Source organism: Lichenostomus cassidix, chromosome 21 (genome assembly GCF_008360975.1).
Source record: "Lichenostomus cassidix isolate B80296 chromosome 21, HeHo_3.0, whole genome shotgun sequence".
Taxonomy (NCBI): domain Eukaryota; kingdom Metazoa; phylum Chordata; class Aves; order Passeriformes; family Meliphagidae; genus Lichenostomus; species Lichenostomus cassidix.
In genome coordinates, this window is record NC_139501.1 from 5,305,451 (window position 1) to 5,319,976 (window position 14,526).

At 52.9% G+C, this 14,526-nt stretch overlaps 1 protein-coding gene across 3 annotated transcripts; it reads right to left on the bottom strand.

The window, feature by feature from the left end:
* Nucleotides 1-445: 445 nt before the first annotated feature.
* On the bottom strand, nt 446-13,834 carry SLC2A1 (solute carrier family 2 member 1). Of its 3 annotated transcripts, none has more exons than XM_085079755.1 (11): nt 13,761-13,834; nt 13,693-13,718; nt 8,856-8,948; nt 5,212-5,372; nt 4,815-5,055; nt 4,332-4,494; nt 4,065-4,252; nt 3,875-3,979; nt 3,675-3,776; nt 3,246-3,449; nt 446-2,222 (listed from the first exon to the last, which is right to left on the bottom strand). In XM_085079755.1, exons 2-11 carry the CDS (start codon nt 13,708-13,710, stop codon nt 2,025-2,027), a joined length of 1,473 nt encoding a protein of 490 aa, XP_084935881.1. In that variant the 5' UTR covers nt 13,711-13,718; nt 13,761-13,834; the 3' UTR covers nt 446-2,024. The 3 variants fall into 3 exon arrangements, with proteins under 3 accessions (XP_084935881.1, XP_084935882.1, XP_084935880.1); XM_085079756.1 differs by having other exon boundaries at nt 446-1,289; nt 2,031-2,222; nt 13,693-13,796; XM_085079754.1 differs by having other exon boundaries at nt 13,693-13,796.
* Nucleotides 13,835-14,526: the final 692 nt, after the last annotated feature.

Sequence of the window (14,526 nt, forward strand, 5' to 3'; positions counted from 1 at the left end):
ATCAGCATTTCTTTGCCTGAAAGTGTTCAGGCTTGCAGCTCTTGGCACCTGCTCAGCTCAAGGGGAAAAAACCCAATCCACAGAGCAGCAGCAACCTCCTCCCTCCATCCTTCCCTTCCCTTGCCCAGGTGCTCCAGGCATGGCCAAGGCTCTGTCCTGGCCAGGGGAGGAGGTTTGGGATCCACAAGGCAGGAAAATCCCCCATGATCCCAGCCTGGGGAGCAGGTTTGGGATCCACAGAGCAGCACAGCTCCAGCCAGATCCCCCGTGATCCCAGCCCAGGCAGCTCCAGGCAATTAAAACCTGGTCATACACCCAGAGCAGGTATTTTGTAACCAGGTGAGTCGTTCCCGTGGTGGAAAAGCTTTGCAGGGACACGCAGACCTCCCGGCTGGCAGGGCAGGGGAAGTCCATCTCCGAGAAATAAAGGCACAGGACACAGGGATTGGGTGGCTGCTCACATTCTCCTTTATTATTCACACCACACACCTTCCCCTTGGCACTTCACTGCAGGGATTTGTTAAAAAAAAAAAACAAAAAAAAAACCCCACACACCCCCCCACAGCTCTGGTGGGGCCATGCCACAACCAGCTGAGCACAGGCATTTGTAAAGAGATTTATTTTATTTCTCCCTCCCCCCACAACCTTTATTTCTTTTCACGTGGGGTCAAATGTCATCACTTCCAAACCAGACAAATAAATTAAAAATAAAAAATAAAAACCAACAACCAAAAAAACCCCTAAAACAACCAAAAGAACCCAACAACCCTCACTGTGGCTTTGGGAATGTGCCAGGAGCTCCCACACCAGCTGCACTCAGGGAAATGCTTTTTTTTTTTTTCTGTGTTTTCAGTTTTGTTTCAAAAGGACAGTATTTCTCATGTGTATTTTTTTTTTGTTTAATATACTACAGCCTGAAATTCAGTGCAATAGATACAACTACAGTGCAGAACTATACAAAAGTCATCCTAACCATGTACAAGCTTTTTTTTTTTTCCTTAGTCGCTATAGAAACTATAACCTTTTTCTGTACCTTTTGTATACATTATACAGTGTGAATATACTCCGAGAATATTTACAGTACTTGGCTTGTCAAATCAGAAACGCTATAACTTAAACGTCTACTATTAACAACCATTGAACAAAAATATATATAATATAAATATCTTCCAGTCTATACACAGAGCAGGAAACGGCTGTATCCATGCGGTGCTGGATTTTGGTGATTCCCAGGATGGGGATGGTGATGGAGGGGGATGTTGTCGTGTGCGGCTGCTGCTGGCGCTTCACTGTCGGGCAAATATTGCCGAGATTAATCCCAAAAAAATTCAAACAAAAGAACACATCCCCCCCTCTCCCATTTTCCCCTCCCAGCTGGAATTCAGGTGAAAGGAGAGGAGCCTGCTGCAGGGGATTGACCTTTCCAACCGATCCATCCGGACGGCTCCGTCCTCCACGCTGCCCCGGGCGGGAGGTCCCCGTCCGCGAACCCACCGCAGGGCTTGAAATCAAGGAGACTTTAAAAAATGACTCATTTTCTTGGTGGTTTTTTTTTTAAAAAAAAATAATAATAATATTAGATTTAGTCAATTTACGTGATTTTTTTTTTTTCTCTATGATTAGAATGTTAAAAAATATGTTTCCAGCTTTTTAAAAGCTTCCTCTACGTGATTTTTTTCCGTTAAATAACTATCGCGTCGTTAATAAAAAACAGGGAGTTGCCCTCCTGCTGGCGGGGGGCTGCGTGGCTGAGTTTTTAAAACACCTATCGGCTTTGAAATCCTGGACGCGAAACCAGCTAAAAAATAAAATAAAATACAATAAAAATCGTTCCTAGCCAGAAAAAAAAAAAAATAATAATAATAAAATAGGTCAGTCTGTCCCCAATAAACCACTGGGGGAGGCTGGAGGAGGGGCATCTGAGCCAAACCCCCCCACTCCCTCCTGCCTGGGGTCTGTACAAAGTGTTTTTGTTTTTTAAAAAGTCCCCCCGGGTGGAGGGGCGGTGGCGCCGGGGGTGCCGGTTACACCTGCGAGTCGGCGCCCAGGCTGTGGAACTCGTCCGGGGTCTTGTCGCTCTGGCCGCCCCCGCCCTGCCGGAAACCCGAGGCGATCTCGTCGAAGGTCCTGCCCTTGGTCTCGGGCACCTTGAAGTAGGTGAAGATGAAGAAGAGCGCGAGCAGCACCGTGAAGATGATGAAGACGTAGGAGCCGCAGAGTTGCTGTGGGGGTGGAGGGAAAGGGAGGAGTGAGTGAGTGAGTGGATGGAGGTCATGGAATTGTGGGTTGTTGGGGTTGGAAAAGCCTGCCCAGGTCATTGAGTGCAAGTACCACCAGGTCCACCCCTACCCCATGTCCCCAAGTGCCACATTCACAGGTTTTTGAACACTTCCAGGGATGGTGACTCCACCACCTCCCTGACCACCTTTTCCATGAAGAAATTTTCTCAATATCCAATCTAAACCTCTCCTGGCACAGCTTGGGGCCATTTCCTATCATCCTGCTCCTTGTTCCCTCGGAGCAGAGCCCAACTCCCACTGGCTGTCCCCTCCTGTCAGCGAACTGTGGAGAGCCACAAGGTCCCCCTGAGCCTCCTTTTCTCCAGGCTGAGCTCCCTCAGCTGCTCCTGGTGCTCCAGACCCTTCCCAGCTTCACTCCCATCTATGGACTTAGAGTGATGGGCCATGGCTGAAGGATCAGCTGGTACCACCCTGTTCACACATGCCATGGCCATCCCAGATCTGGGTCCTCCTTTCAAGGAACATCTCAAGTTCCATAAGGAACTGAGTCCAATTCCTGCTCTGACCACAGGTCCCTCTTCCCAAGGGATCTTAACCCAACCAAACCACCTCAGCCCAGGTCCAACACTGGGATCCAGCAGCAGGATTTGGCACCCAGGTCTGACACCAGGACCCCACACCAAAATCTGGCAATGACATCCAGCACCAGGAACCAGCAACCAGACCTGGCACTTGGATTTGGCAGCAGGATCCAGCAATGGGATCCTGCACTGGAGTCTGGCACAGGATCCAACATCAGGATCCAGCAATGGGATCCTGCACTGCAGTCTGGCACAGGATCCAGCTGGACATTGTTTCTATCCCTGATCCAGAACTGGGATCTGGATCCGCCCTGAACCAACAGTCTGAGGGGATCAGACTGAGACTCCCCTGGATTCCTGGGATCCCCCAGAATTCCCATGCCCCAGTCCCACCCCCCCTTTCCCAGCATTCCAGCGTGATTACCGCGATGTACTGGAAGCCCATTCCCACGATGAAGTTGGAGGTCCAGTTGGAGAGCCCGGCCACGGCGAAGGCAGCAGGACGGGGGCCTTGGCTGAACAGCTCGGCCACAATGAACCATGGGATGGGGCCTGGGCCAATCTCAAAGAAGGCCACAAACCCAAAGATGGCCACAATGCTGAGGTAGGACATCCAGGGCATTTGGTCCTAGGCAGAGGGAGAGGGAGAAGGTCAGTGCCACGAAGGGGACACAGCACCTGGACACTCCAGCTGGCTCCAGAGGAGCCACAAGCTGGAAACAGGAATTCTGGGAGCTCAGCAGAGATGTGGCAATGGGGACTGAGTGCTCAGCCATCACCTCAAGGAGGAACAAGTCCTTCCTCCTCTCCAACCATCCCTCCTCACCCTCCTCCTCCCTCCCCCAGCACTCACCAGCAGCGTGAGGGCGATGGTCATGAGAATGGCACACCCAGCCATCCCTGCCAGCCCGATGAGGTGCAGGGTCCTGCGTCCAGCTCGCTCCACCACGAACAGCTGTGGGATGGACATGGTCTGTCAGCACCTCCCCAGCCTACAGGAAAGGCTCCTTCTGCCACCTTCCCTGGAGGGACCCTCGGGGGGCCAAAACTCACCGAGACCACCGTGAAGGCTGTGTTCACCACTCCAGAGCCAATGGTGGCATAGACAGGCTGCTCCACCCCTGACTTCTCAAAAATGCTGGTGGAGTAGTAGAAGACCTACAAAGGAGGTGCCGTGAGTCAGGTCCTGGTGCTCTGGGTGTACCAAGCAGACTCCTGGCATTCAGATCCCAGCCAGACTCACCGCGTTGATCCCTGAGAGCTGCTGGGAGAGCTGCAGGACGATGGCAATGAGGATGGGCTGGCGGTACATGGGCGAGCGGAACAGCTCCATGATGGTCACCTTCTTCTCCCTCATCATCTGCCGGCTCTCCTCCTTCATCTCCTGCAGGTCACTGCTCACGTCCGTCGTGCCCCGCAGCTTCTTGAGGACTGAGAGGGAGAGGTGGGGTCAGGGGATAGTGAGGACAGTCCAGAGTGCTGGGATGGGCCCTGCAGAGGGGTCACTCACCACTCTTGGCTTTGTTCTCCTCGTTGCGGTTGATGAGCAGGAAGCGGGGGCTCTCGGGGGCGAAGGGCAGGATGATGCACTGCAGCAGGGCAGGAACGAAGATGAAGCCCAGCAGCAGCGGCCAGAGAGAGTCGTTTCCCATGATCAAGTCCAAACCAAACACCTGAGGAGGAGGAAGAGAGGGATTGAGCCACCCATCCCAGCTGGAAAAGTCCTGGTTGGACAAAACTCTGCCACAAATGGTGATCTCCAGGCTGGGACATCCATCAGAGGGATTTCTGTGCTGCTTCCAGGAGGCTAACAGACGTCAATACCCTGACATCGCCCATCCCAAGTCTTCAGATCCCACAGCATCTCTAGCTCCACCCCTCCCACCCCAGCTCCACCTGAAAGGCTGTGCAGATCTGCTACACCTCATCCCTGCAGGCCCTGATGAGGATCAAAAAAAGGGGGAACCCCCCCAAAACCCTGCCCAGTGCTCACCTGTGCGATGAGGATGCCCAGGACGATGCCGAGCTGGTGGAAAGTCCCCAAGGCCCCCCGCAGGGCAGTGGGGGACACCTCTCCCACATACATGGGCACGAAACCCGTGGTGAGGCCGGAGTAGAGGCCGATGATGAAGCGGCCAAGGATGAGCATCTCGAAGGAGAAAGCCATCTTGGAGAAGCCCATGAGGACAGCTGACACGAAGGCGAGGATGTTAGACATCAGCATGGAATTGCGTCTGGAGAGGGATGGAGGGAGAGGTGAGGAACACCAGGGGAACCCCAACAGGAGCTCCTGGCAGTCCTGCAACACCAGGGTGGGGTGAGGCAGCACAACCTCCCCACTGAGGGATCCAGCAGGGATCCAGCAGGGATCCAGCAGGCTCAGAGCTCACCTTCCAAAGCGATTGACAAAGAGCCCCACAGAGAATGAACCAATCATGCCCCCGACGGAGAAGATGGCGACAGAGAGGGACCAGAGCGTGGTGAGGGTGGCGGGGCTGATGGGCTCCTCGTATCGGTACAGCCACGTGCGGTTGTAGAAATCCTCAATCACCTGGAAAACAGGCAGACAAGCCCAACCACGCATCAAACCCGCCCTGCTCCAGCCGTGCCACCAGAGCGACGAGTCCCCGTGGCCACCGCGGCTCACGAGGCCATGCGTCACCAGAGTCACCAGTGTCACCGGAGCCGCCGGCCGGGGCTCGGCTGCAGCCCTGGGGAGGGAGGGAACCTGCTGGGATGCGTGGGGGAAATGCAGCCAGACGGGTTCTGGGCTGGCCCTGCCCAGAGAGGGAGCGACGGCGCTGCCAAAACTCGCCGGGCGGCACGGGGAGGTCATGCTGCTCCCCAGGGCAGGGCAGGAGGCAGGGATGCGCCAGCCCTGCAGGAGGAGGGGAGGAATTCGGGGCAGTTCTCATTCCTTTGGATCTCCTGGAGTTGAATTTGCAGGGTTTTTCCCCCCCAGGATTCTGTAGCACACTATTTCTGCTGTGGTTCTGCAGGACTGTGATGCCAAAATTTGTATAAAACCACCTAAAATTCACAAACCTCGTTGTGTTTCAAACCAAAGCCTGTGTTGGACGATGCCAACACCCAGCACAGACCTTGGTTTGAAGCACGAAGAGCAGCCTGGTTTGTGAATTTTAGGTGGGTTTTGACTATTTTGTATATTTTCATATAAATTTTGTATCTTTTTAAATACAAAATGTATACACTTAGTACAAAATGGATACATTTATATACATTTTGTATATTTTGAGTGTATTTTTAAAGCCAGCCCATCACTGGCAGCTTCACCAAGTTCCTGTCCCTGCCCACGGCTGGGGCATGGCCGAAATGACCCTGCAAAGGTCCCTTCCAGCCCAAACCCTTCAAAATACCTAAAATTATTTTAAAGTCACCCATCCCCAAACCACCACAACAAAGGGCTCCATATCACCCCACCAAGCCCAGCTGGAAGGAGCAGAAATTCCAGAGATTCCCTGCTCTGCTGGGCCTCAGATCACTGCACTGGAGGGTTTCACTCCCAATTCACTGTTTACTCCATTGTGCTTCACTTTGCACTTTTCCCATCAATTCAAACCCAAACAGGAACCCTGGCAGTGACAGCACAAGAAATACACACTGGGCTAGGTACAAGACCCAATAGCATCATTATTTTTCCAAGTTGTTCCTTTTCCAAAGCACATAAACCATTAGAATTTCCATACTTAAGTGATTTTGTTCCCTCCTGTTTCACCTGCAGGTTTGGATGCTTTTCCCCCTTTTCCCAATATCCCCAAAATAAATAATTTATTGGATTATTGGCAAAGTCTGGGCTGGCTCAGGCTCTCAGTAGGGCTAGGGGGTCTCTGAAAATAATATCTCCTCCTGCCCCCTTCCTCCTGAAAAAAGGGATGCTTGGAAGAACCCAACCCTTTTTTGGGAAAGGATGAGATAAAGAAGAACCCAACAATTTTTTGGGAGAGGAGGAGATGAAAAATGGGTTTAAAGGGAGAAGGGTGGGGAAAAAAACGGTTTCCCCAAAACTGGAGCTTTCCCCTCCCCTCTCATCTCAGCTGAGCATTGTGATGCATCCCCATCCTGCAGCTCCATGAATCCCAATCCTAGTGCATCCCAATGCATCCCAATCCCAACTCTGCATCCCTGTGCATCCTCATCCTGACCCTTCACTCCAGGTTATCCCACTGCATCCCCATCCTGTGCCCCAATGCATCCTGAGGCATTCCTGTCCCAGTCCTGCACCTCCATGCATCCCCATCCTGCACCCCAATCCTGTGCCCCAGTTTATCCCAATGCACCCCCATTCCAAGTCAGTGCATCCCAATCCTGAGCTGTAATGTGTCTCCATCCCAATCCCAATCCCACACTTGAAGTGTCCCCAGCCTTAAAGCTGGGATGACCCCACTGTGTCCAGCTGCACAGGACAACCCTCACCCCACCTTCCCTCATGCTCCCAACACAGGACTTTTGTGTGGGAAAAACACATCCTAGTTTTTTGTGGGATGGATAAGGTCACAGTTAGAATTGTGAGGTTTTGGGGGCTTTTTCCATGGTTTTTTCGGGATACCACCAACTTCCCAGCCTGTTCATCCCACCTCCCTTCATGCTCCCACACAGAGCATCCCAAATCCTTCCCCCCAACCCTTGTGACTTGTCCTGCACTAGGTGACTCCTCCTGGCCTGGCTTCCCTAAAATCATGGGGAAAACTCTGGCAACACCCATCAGGAGGGTCTGGCTTTGGTGGGCAGTGGTGCTCAGTGCCATGGGAATGATCCCTGCCTGTGTCACCCAGAGCAGCCAGCTGGGAGAGGATGGAGAGAAATCCTTCATGCCAGGCAAAGAAAGCTCCTCCTGGGCTGTGGCTCCAAGCAGGGTGATGATCACAGCATTCCTGCTTCCCACGGTGCCAGGGCTTGGGAAAACGAGGGCAGATGTTGGGCAGCAGCTCCTCAGTGCAATCCCAGGGATTTCCCAGCTCCAGCAGTTCAAATGCTGCTCCATCTCCCATCTCTCCAGCAGGATGCTCAGGGCCATCCCAGAATGGACATCCCCAAGATCAGATCAGTCCAGGTGAAGGCAGGGAGGCATCAGGGTATGTCAGGAAGTTGATGCCTTCAGCAGGACCCTGCAGGTTCTGGGTGGGAGCTGCAGCCTCCAGCCACGTGGAATCCTGGGATTCAATACTGTGTAATGCAACACCTCCAACAAATTCCTGGTTTTTTTTCCTCTTCCCCCCACTGAAGGGGCCTGGGCAGTTTTTCCACAGGGTCTTCTCTCCCAGGAGGAGTTTTCTCGATGCTTGAGGTGACATTCCAGAGCTTCTCACTGGCATGGGATTGAACTCTGGCAGGTGGGTCCTGCCCTGGTGGGTGGAATTCTTTGGGATGGTGACACTCAGGGCAGCTCCAGGCTGTCCCTCCACACCTTACCCCAGCACAGGAGCTGTGCCCAGGGAGCACCACAAGGGAATTCTGAGCTAACTGTCCAAGCCTTTAACACCTCAAACAGCCACAAAGTTTGAGAAAAGCCACATTTTCCACAGACCACGTATCTACCAGCAGCTGGAGGGTCCTGGTGCTACATTAGGGGAGCAACCAACACCTCCTGCACTTCATCCCCTTACAGCACTGCCCAGCCAACCCTCTCTCCTCCCAGGATGTTGTGCTGAGATGCAACTCCAGGACAGACCTCCCCAGCAGCCACTCAGAGTGACTCAAACCTTAATTAACTCCCAGACCTTCACTACGAGCCGAGGTTAAAAGTTCCACCAGCCACACCCAGACAGCATCCTGCAGGCACTGCTGGGATTTTTCCCAACAAAAACGCCAAGCAAGGAGGAAACAAATTCTCCCGGGAAGGCCGGGGCTAAATAACTCCCTCTCAAATCCCATTACAGCCCTAAGCTGCCTAGCGGGATGTACTATTTTAGCCAGGCTGGCAGTGGAGGCAAGTTTGTTTTTGGACATGGTGGGGGGTGTGGAATTTTGCGAGAGAGGGGCTGGAATTTCCCTCGGGAGGGTTGGGAGTGCTCACCTTCTGCGGGGCGTTGATGACACCAGTGTTGTACCCGAACTGCAGGGAGCCCAGCACCGCTCCTCCCACAGCCAGCATCAGGCGAGCCGTCATCTGCCAGAAAACACAGAGAAAGGGTTCAATCTGGGATCCCCCCAGTCCTGTCCCCCCTGCCAGGGCAATCCCAGGGCGCTGCACAGGATGCCGGGAAGGAGGCAAGGATGAATATTCAGGATAAAATACAAAACTCGCTTTTTCGGGCACCGAGGGGGAAAAATAATCACCGAGGGGGAAAAATAATGTTGGGGTGGTTTAAAAAAAAAACCCACAGTTTGGGGGATTCCAGGAATTTTGGCCCAGGAGGGGGTGGGAGGTGTTCTCTGGGCTCCAAGGGTCTCCTTGGTGGCTCCACATGACCATTGGGCAGTTGGCCAGCGCTGGCCACTCCTGGGCACAGCCAGGTCTCCGAGTGTCCAGCCGAGGATGCTCCGGGAAGCTGCAGCTAACAAAGCTTTCCCATCACAGTCTCATTAAGAGTCGCTGAGCAAAACCCCAGCTAGCTGGCAAAGCCTTCCCAGGCCTCCTCTTCCTCCCGCCTGAGCTGGAGCAACAATCAGAGCCTTGTTTGGGAGCGAGGTCAGGGCAGGCCAGCGCTTGGGCCACCTTCGTTAGCGGCCCAATTATCCCGGGCAGGAGATTTTCCCGGCACTCGAACCAGGATCCGACATTCCCACTTAATCAGCTTTGGGATGAGCCACGTGAAATTCATAAGCCCCTTAATTTGAGGGGAGGGGGGAAAGGTCCTCCCTGAATACCAACGTGTCACCCCAAGGATGCTGCCACGGCGTCTTGGATTCGTATTCCCGAGGGATTCATGCCTCAGATCCCACCTCAATGAGGAGGGGTGACTCCAACTCGACCCCCAGAAAGGGTATTTTTTATATTTAAGAACCGTTTTCCTCTTTTTTTTTAATAAATAATGGAATTAATGCTGCTGCCTGACCTCGCCGCTCCGGCCAGTGCCTCCCTCCCCGTGAAAGTTCCCAGGGAAAAAGCAGAGGGAATGAAGCCAGTCCCGTTAATGAAGCTCATTAATTAGGCTTGGCCCCAACACAACTAATCAGGGAGGTTTTGGCACTCGGATTTGGTCGGTGCTTCGGAATAAATCCACCCCGAGGAGAAAACACTGTGTTTGGGAGGTTATGAACAGGCTGGGAAGTTGGTTGTATCCCAAAATAAAAAGTGGAAAAAGCCCCAAAAGCTCCACAATTCTGTGACCTTATCCATCCCACAAAAACCTAGGATGGGAAAGCTGAAAGCACCTGTTGTTTGGAAAAAATCTTATTAAAAAATGATGTGTTTTTGGGGGGATTTGGAGGGAATCGGGAGGTTTGTGGGATGGGATGATTTTCTTTTGCTTTTCAGGGATCAGCCTGATTTGTTTGGGTCCTGATTTTGCCTTTTCCTGGCTGAAGGGCAACCCAGGAGCTGCCAGGCGCTCCCCCAGGAAGGGCGAGCTCAGGTGAGTCATGGCTCCAGGGATGGGGATGCAGCACTGCCATGAACTTTGCTCCAGGAAGGTGACAGGTAACAACACCTTGGTGCTCCCACACCAGCCACTACCCCCCAAAAAATAAAAAAAGAGGGGGGAAAAAAAACCAAAAAAAAAATTTAATTTATTTTTCCTTTTTTCACATCAGGAAACAGAGAATTTTTCACGGCTACGTAAAAAAAAAAAAAAAAAAAGAGATTTTTGGATTAAATTCCATTTTAAAACCCTTTCTATTTTTACTAAATTCCAGCAGTTTGAAGAGGTGAAAGGGTAAAACTGGCAGGAAACCGCTTTTTTGGAGGCTGTTCATCAGTAGGGTTAGGGTGAGTCAGCTGCTCCTGCTCCCTCCCCAGCTCTGATCCGGGAGCCCTTCGGCTTGAACTTCACCATTAAAGGCAAATTTGGGGGGAAAAAAATAATTAAATAAAATGAAAAGTCGGTTTCTTTTTTAAGGGCAGCTTTGCCCAGGCAGCTCTTGCCAAACCCCATGTGGAGCTGTGGGGAGACTCTTTAACTCTTTGCAGGAAAAAGCAGCTTTATCACAAATTTTGGGGGCAAATCCCCTTTTATTTCCATAAAATCAACTTATTTAAGCCGAGCCAGACTCCAAACTCTTCGCTTTATCCCTAAGAACTCCTCTATATTACAGCAAAGCCGGAATTTTAATAATTTTTTCAGTATTTGTTTTCTTTTCAGCTGCTTCCTGCTTCCTCCCCAGCTCCAACACGGAAGGAGGATGTTCCGAGGATTCCAGGGGGTGGCAGTGCCCCCCAAACCTGCTGCCCTGGGCTTTACAACTCTATTTTTAACCCTTTTTTTTTTTCCTCCCCCAGCCTGGAAGGACTTTAGGATACAGCCCACCTCATGGATCAAGGGAATGGATTAAAAAATTCAAATTAAAAGCAAAAGAATAATAATAAATATGAATAGAAAGATATTAAAAGAGTGGGCCAGCAGGGAATTGCAACCTTTTTCACTCCAGCATGGAGGATTTTGGGATGCTGCTGCCTCGTGGAGAAAGGAAATCCATAATTTCTCCAAAACAATACTAAAAAAAGACTCCCAGAAGGGAATTTCAGCTTTTTTTACTCCACTGCAGAAGGATTTGGGCAATTTTAGGATGCTGACTGTCTCATGGATTAAATGAATTAATAATTGCTTTAAAAGCAAATTAGCAATAACATGAATAAAACAAAGGTCCCAGGAGGACATCCCTTTTTTTTTTTTTCCACTCCAGCATGGAGGATTTTGGGATGCTGCCGCCCCGTGAAACACGGAAATTACTAACTCCTTCAAAACAATGTTTTTTAAAAGTATCTCAGGAGGGAATTCCAATTCTTTTTTCACTCTGTCATGGAGGATTTTGGGATGTCCCGTGGAGCAAGAAAAATTAATAATTCCTTTAAAATCATAACAACAGTAAAAAAGGGAGATCCCGGCGGGGGATTTTGGGGGAATCCACATGGCAAAGACCCCATCAAAATGATCCACGAGGATTTAAGGAGCAACCCAGATGCTGCACCTGAGTGATCCCGTCTGGGGACAGAAGGGGGATGTGGGCAGTGGGCACAGTCCCTTTGCACACTCATTTGCACACTCCTGGGAGCGAGAACACACAGAGAACACACTGCAGCTACCTCCCAGCCAGGGAAAACCTCACATTCCCACTAAAAACCAGGAAAAATCCACTCCAAACCCCCCGGAGGGGATGTAAAACCAGAGAATTTGGGAGTCCCAGCAGCACTGTGGGGCAGGGTGGGATTTTGGCTGCGGGAGAGAAGCGGAGGGGGATGGGAAGCAGATCGGAGCGGCGGAATTTGATGTTTTATTTATTTTCCTTCCCTGCTTAAAGGTCATCCAGGGACGGCGACACGATCCCGGCGAGTTTTGCAACTGCGACAAGCACGGGAGAGGTTTTTGCACGGAATGCGCTGGAAAAAAAACCCCGGAATGTGCCAAAAAAGAGCCCATCCTGGATTAATAACATCAATTATTAAACCTAAAGGGGGCTGGGGAGGAGAGTTCGTCCCCCACCTCCCAACCGCCAGCTGCTTCCATGCAAAATCCCGTTTTTTTCCACGCCAAACACACTCGGGATGAAAGCATCAGCGCTCGGCAAACCATCCCAGCGATTAATTACCTCTCCCAAAAAATTAATCATTTCTAACCCAAATCCATCCAAGGGGGGTTGGCAGGGAGCTGGGAAAGCGGCGGGAAGGCGGCTGCGGCTCCGCTCGGGGAGCGAGGAGTTAAGCGCGTCGGTTTGGTGGAGACGAGAGGAAATTTGTGTTTAATTCCTGCCCCCATCGCCGCGCTGCCGGCCGGCACGTTCCCCAATCCCACCGCTCTGCCCGCAAAACAGGCGCTGCGGGCCAGCCGGCCGGGAATAAATTCATTTAAAAATAATATCGATGCATAGGAACTCCATTCAGTTGGAGAAAATTGTATATTTCGCGGCTCCCAAGGCGGTGGTGATGGTGGGAAAATGAGGGAGTTGTTTTGTAGGGGTGAAAATAGCAAGAGGGATCGTTCCCGGCACATCTTTAATGAGGAGAAAATCACGGTTTGGGGGGTTAATTACATTATGTGCCGCCACGGAGGCGATTTCCTAACACACATAGCAAAAAAAAAAAAAAAAAAACAAACCCAAAAACCCAGTTGGATTCAGCCCAGCCATTCTCCGACGGGAATATTTGGGAATGTTTTGACGGATGGGATGAACCAAATGGAGATTCCTGTCAGTGACCCGCTGGAATTACCCGGCAGGACCGTTTGGGGCTTTTAACCCCCAAATTGATTACAAACTCATCAATTTGGGGTGGGGGGGGATGCCGAGGGGTGTTGGGGGATCCCGGGCGCTGCCGAGAGAGCTCAGAGCGTTTAATAACTCAAAGTTTGGGGTGAATTAATGGAAGTGGGTCAGGAGCTCGGAGCGGGATGTGCCCGGCAGGACCCCAAACCACCCTGCGGGATCCGGAGGGTCCCGGCCAGGTCACCCCAGCCCCGCACCCCCAAAAAGCCACCTCGTCCTGCCCGGGCCACCTCGCTCCCCGCGAAACGGGCCAAAACGGACAGTTTGGGGTCGGTCCCGCAGGGTTCCGCATTTCGGGGGAAAGGGGGGCCGAAAGTGGCTGCGGAGCGAGCTGCGGGGGGGGGTTAAAGAGAGCCGCTCCTTAGGGGGTTTCACGGGGTTTGGAGCGAAAATAAAGCCAAACCGCGCCGGCGGCGGTGCGCGGGGGCGGATTGGCCGCGCTCGGGGGCGGCGCGGGGCTTGTGTAACGCGGGGCGGGGGGGCGGCGGGCTCACCTTGCTGCCGGTGTCCATGGCGGGGCCAGGGCCGGCGCGGCGGGGCCGTGCGGCGGGCGGGCGGGCGGCGGGGCCGTGCGGCGGGGCCGGGGCGCTGCGCGGGGCGCGGGGCGCGGAGCGGAGCGGGGCGGAGGCGCGGCCGCCGCACGGGCATTGGAGCCGCTTAAGAGCGCGGGCGGAGGCGGCGCGGGGCGGCGGCGCCCATTGGGCGGTGATGGGCCGGGGGCGGGGCCGGCCGGGGGGCGGGGCCAGGGCGGGGCGGGAATGGGGGGCGTGGGAGGGGGCGCGCGGGGGGCGGCGGCGCGTGCGGGGCTGCACGTGGGCGGAGGGGGAGGGGAGGGAGGGGAGTGAGTGTGAGAGAGAGTGTGAGTGTGAGTGTGAGTGTGAGAGTGTGTGTGTGCGTGAGAGAGAGTGTGAGAGAGTGTGAGTGTGAGTGTGTATGGCTGTGCACGTGTGAGTGAGAGAGAGTGTGTGTGAGTGTGACACTGTGCACCTGTGTGAGTAAGAGCCAGAGAGTGTTGTGTGTATGTGTGAGAGTGTGTGTCTGCCTGTGCACGTGTGTATATGTGTCTGAGAGTGTGTGAGTGTGTATGTGTGTGTGAGAGAGTGTGTGAGTGTGTGTATGTGTGTGTGAGAGTGTGTGGGAGAGAGTGTGTGCTTGTGTGTGCACGTGTGAGTGTGTGCATGTGTGAGAGAGTGTGTGTCACTGTGCACGTGTGCGTGCAACTGTGCCTCTGTGTGTGTGTGAGTGCATGTGTGTGCCAGTGTGTGTACATGCGTGTGGCTGTGCATGTGTGTGTGAGAGTGAGAGTGTGAGTGTGTGCCACTGTGCAC

Excerpts from the sequence above, each read along its gene's own strand:
- SLC2A1 (XM_085079755.1), bottom strand. Across the intron at positions 5,373-8,855 it reads TCATCAACGCCCCGCAGAAG|GTGATTGAGGATTTCTACAA; the intron begins GTGAGCACTCCC and ends CCTGTTTTCCAG. Across the intron at positions 2,223-3,245 it reads TGGGCTTCCAGTACATCGCG|CAACTCTGCGGCTCCTACGT; the intron begins GTAATCACGCTG and ends CCACCCCCACAG.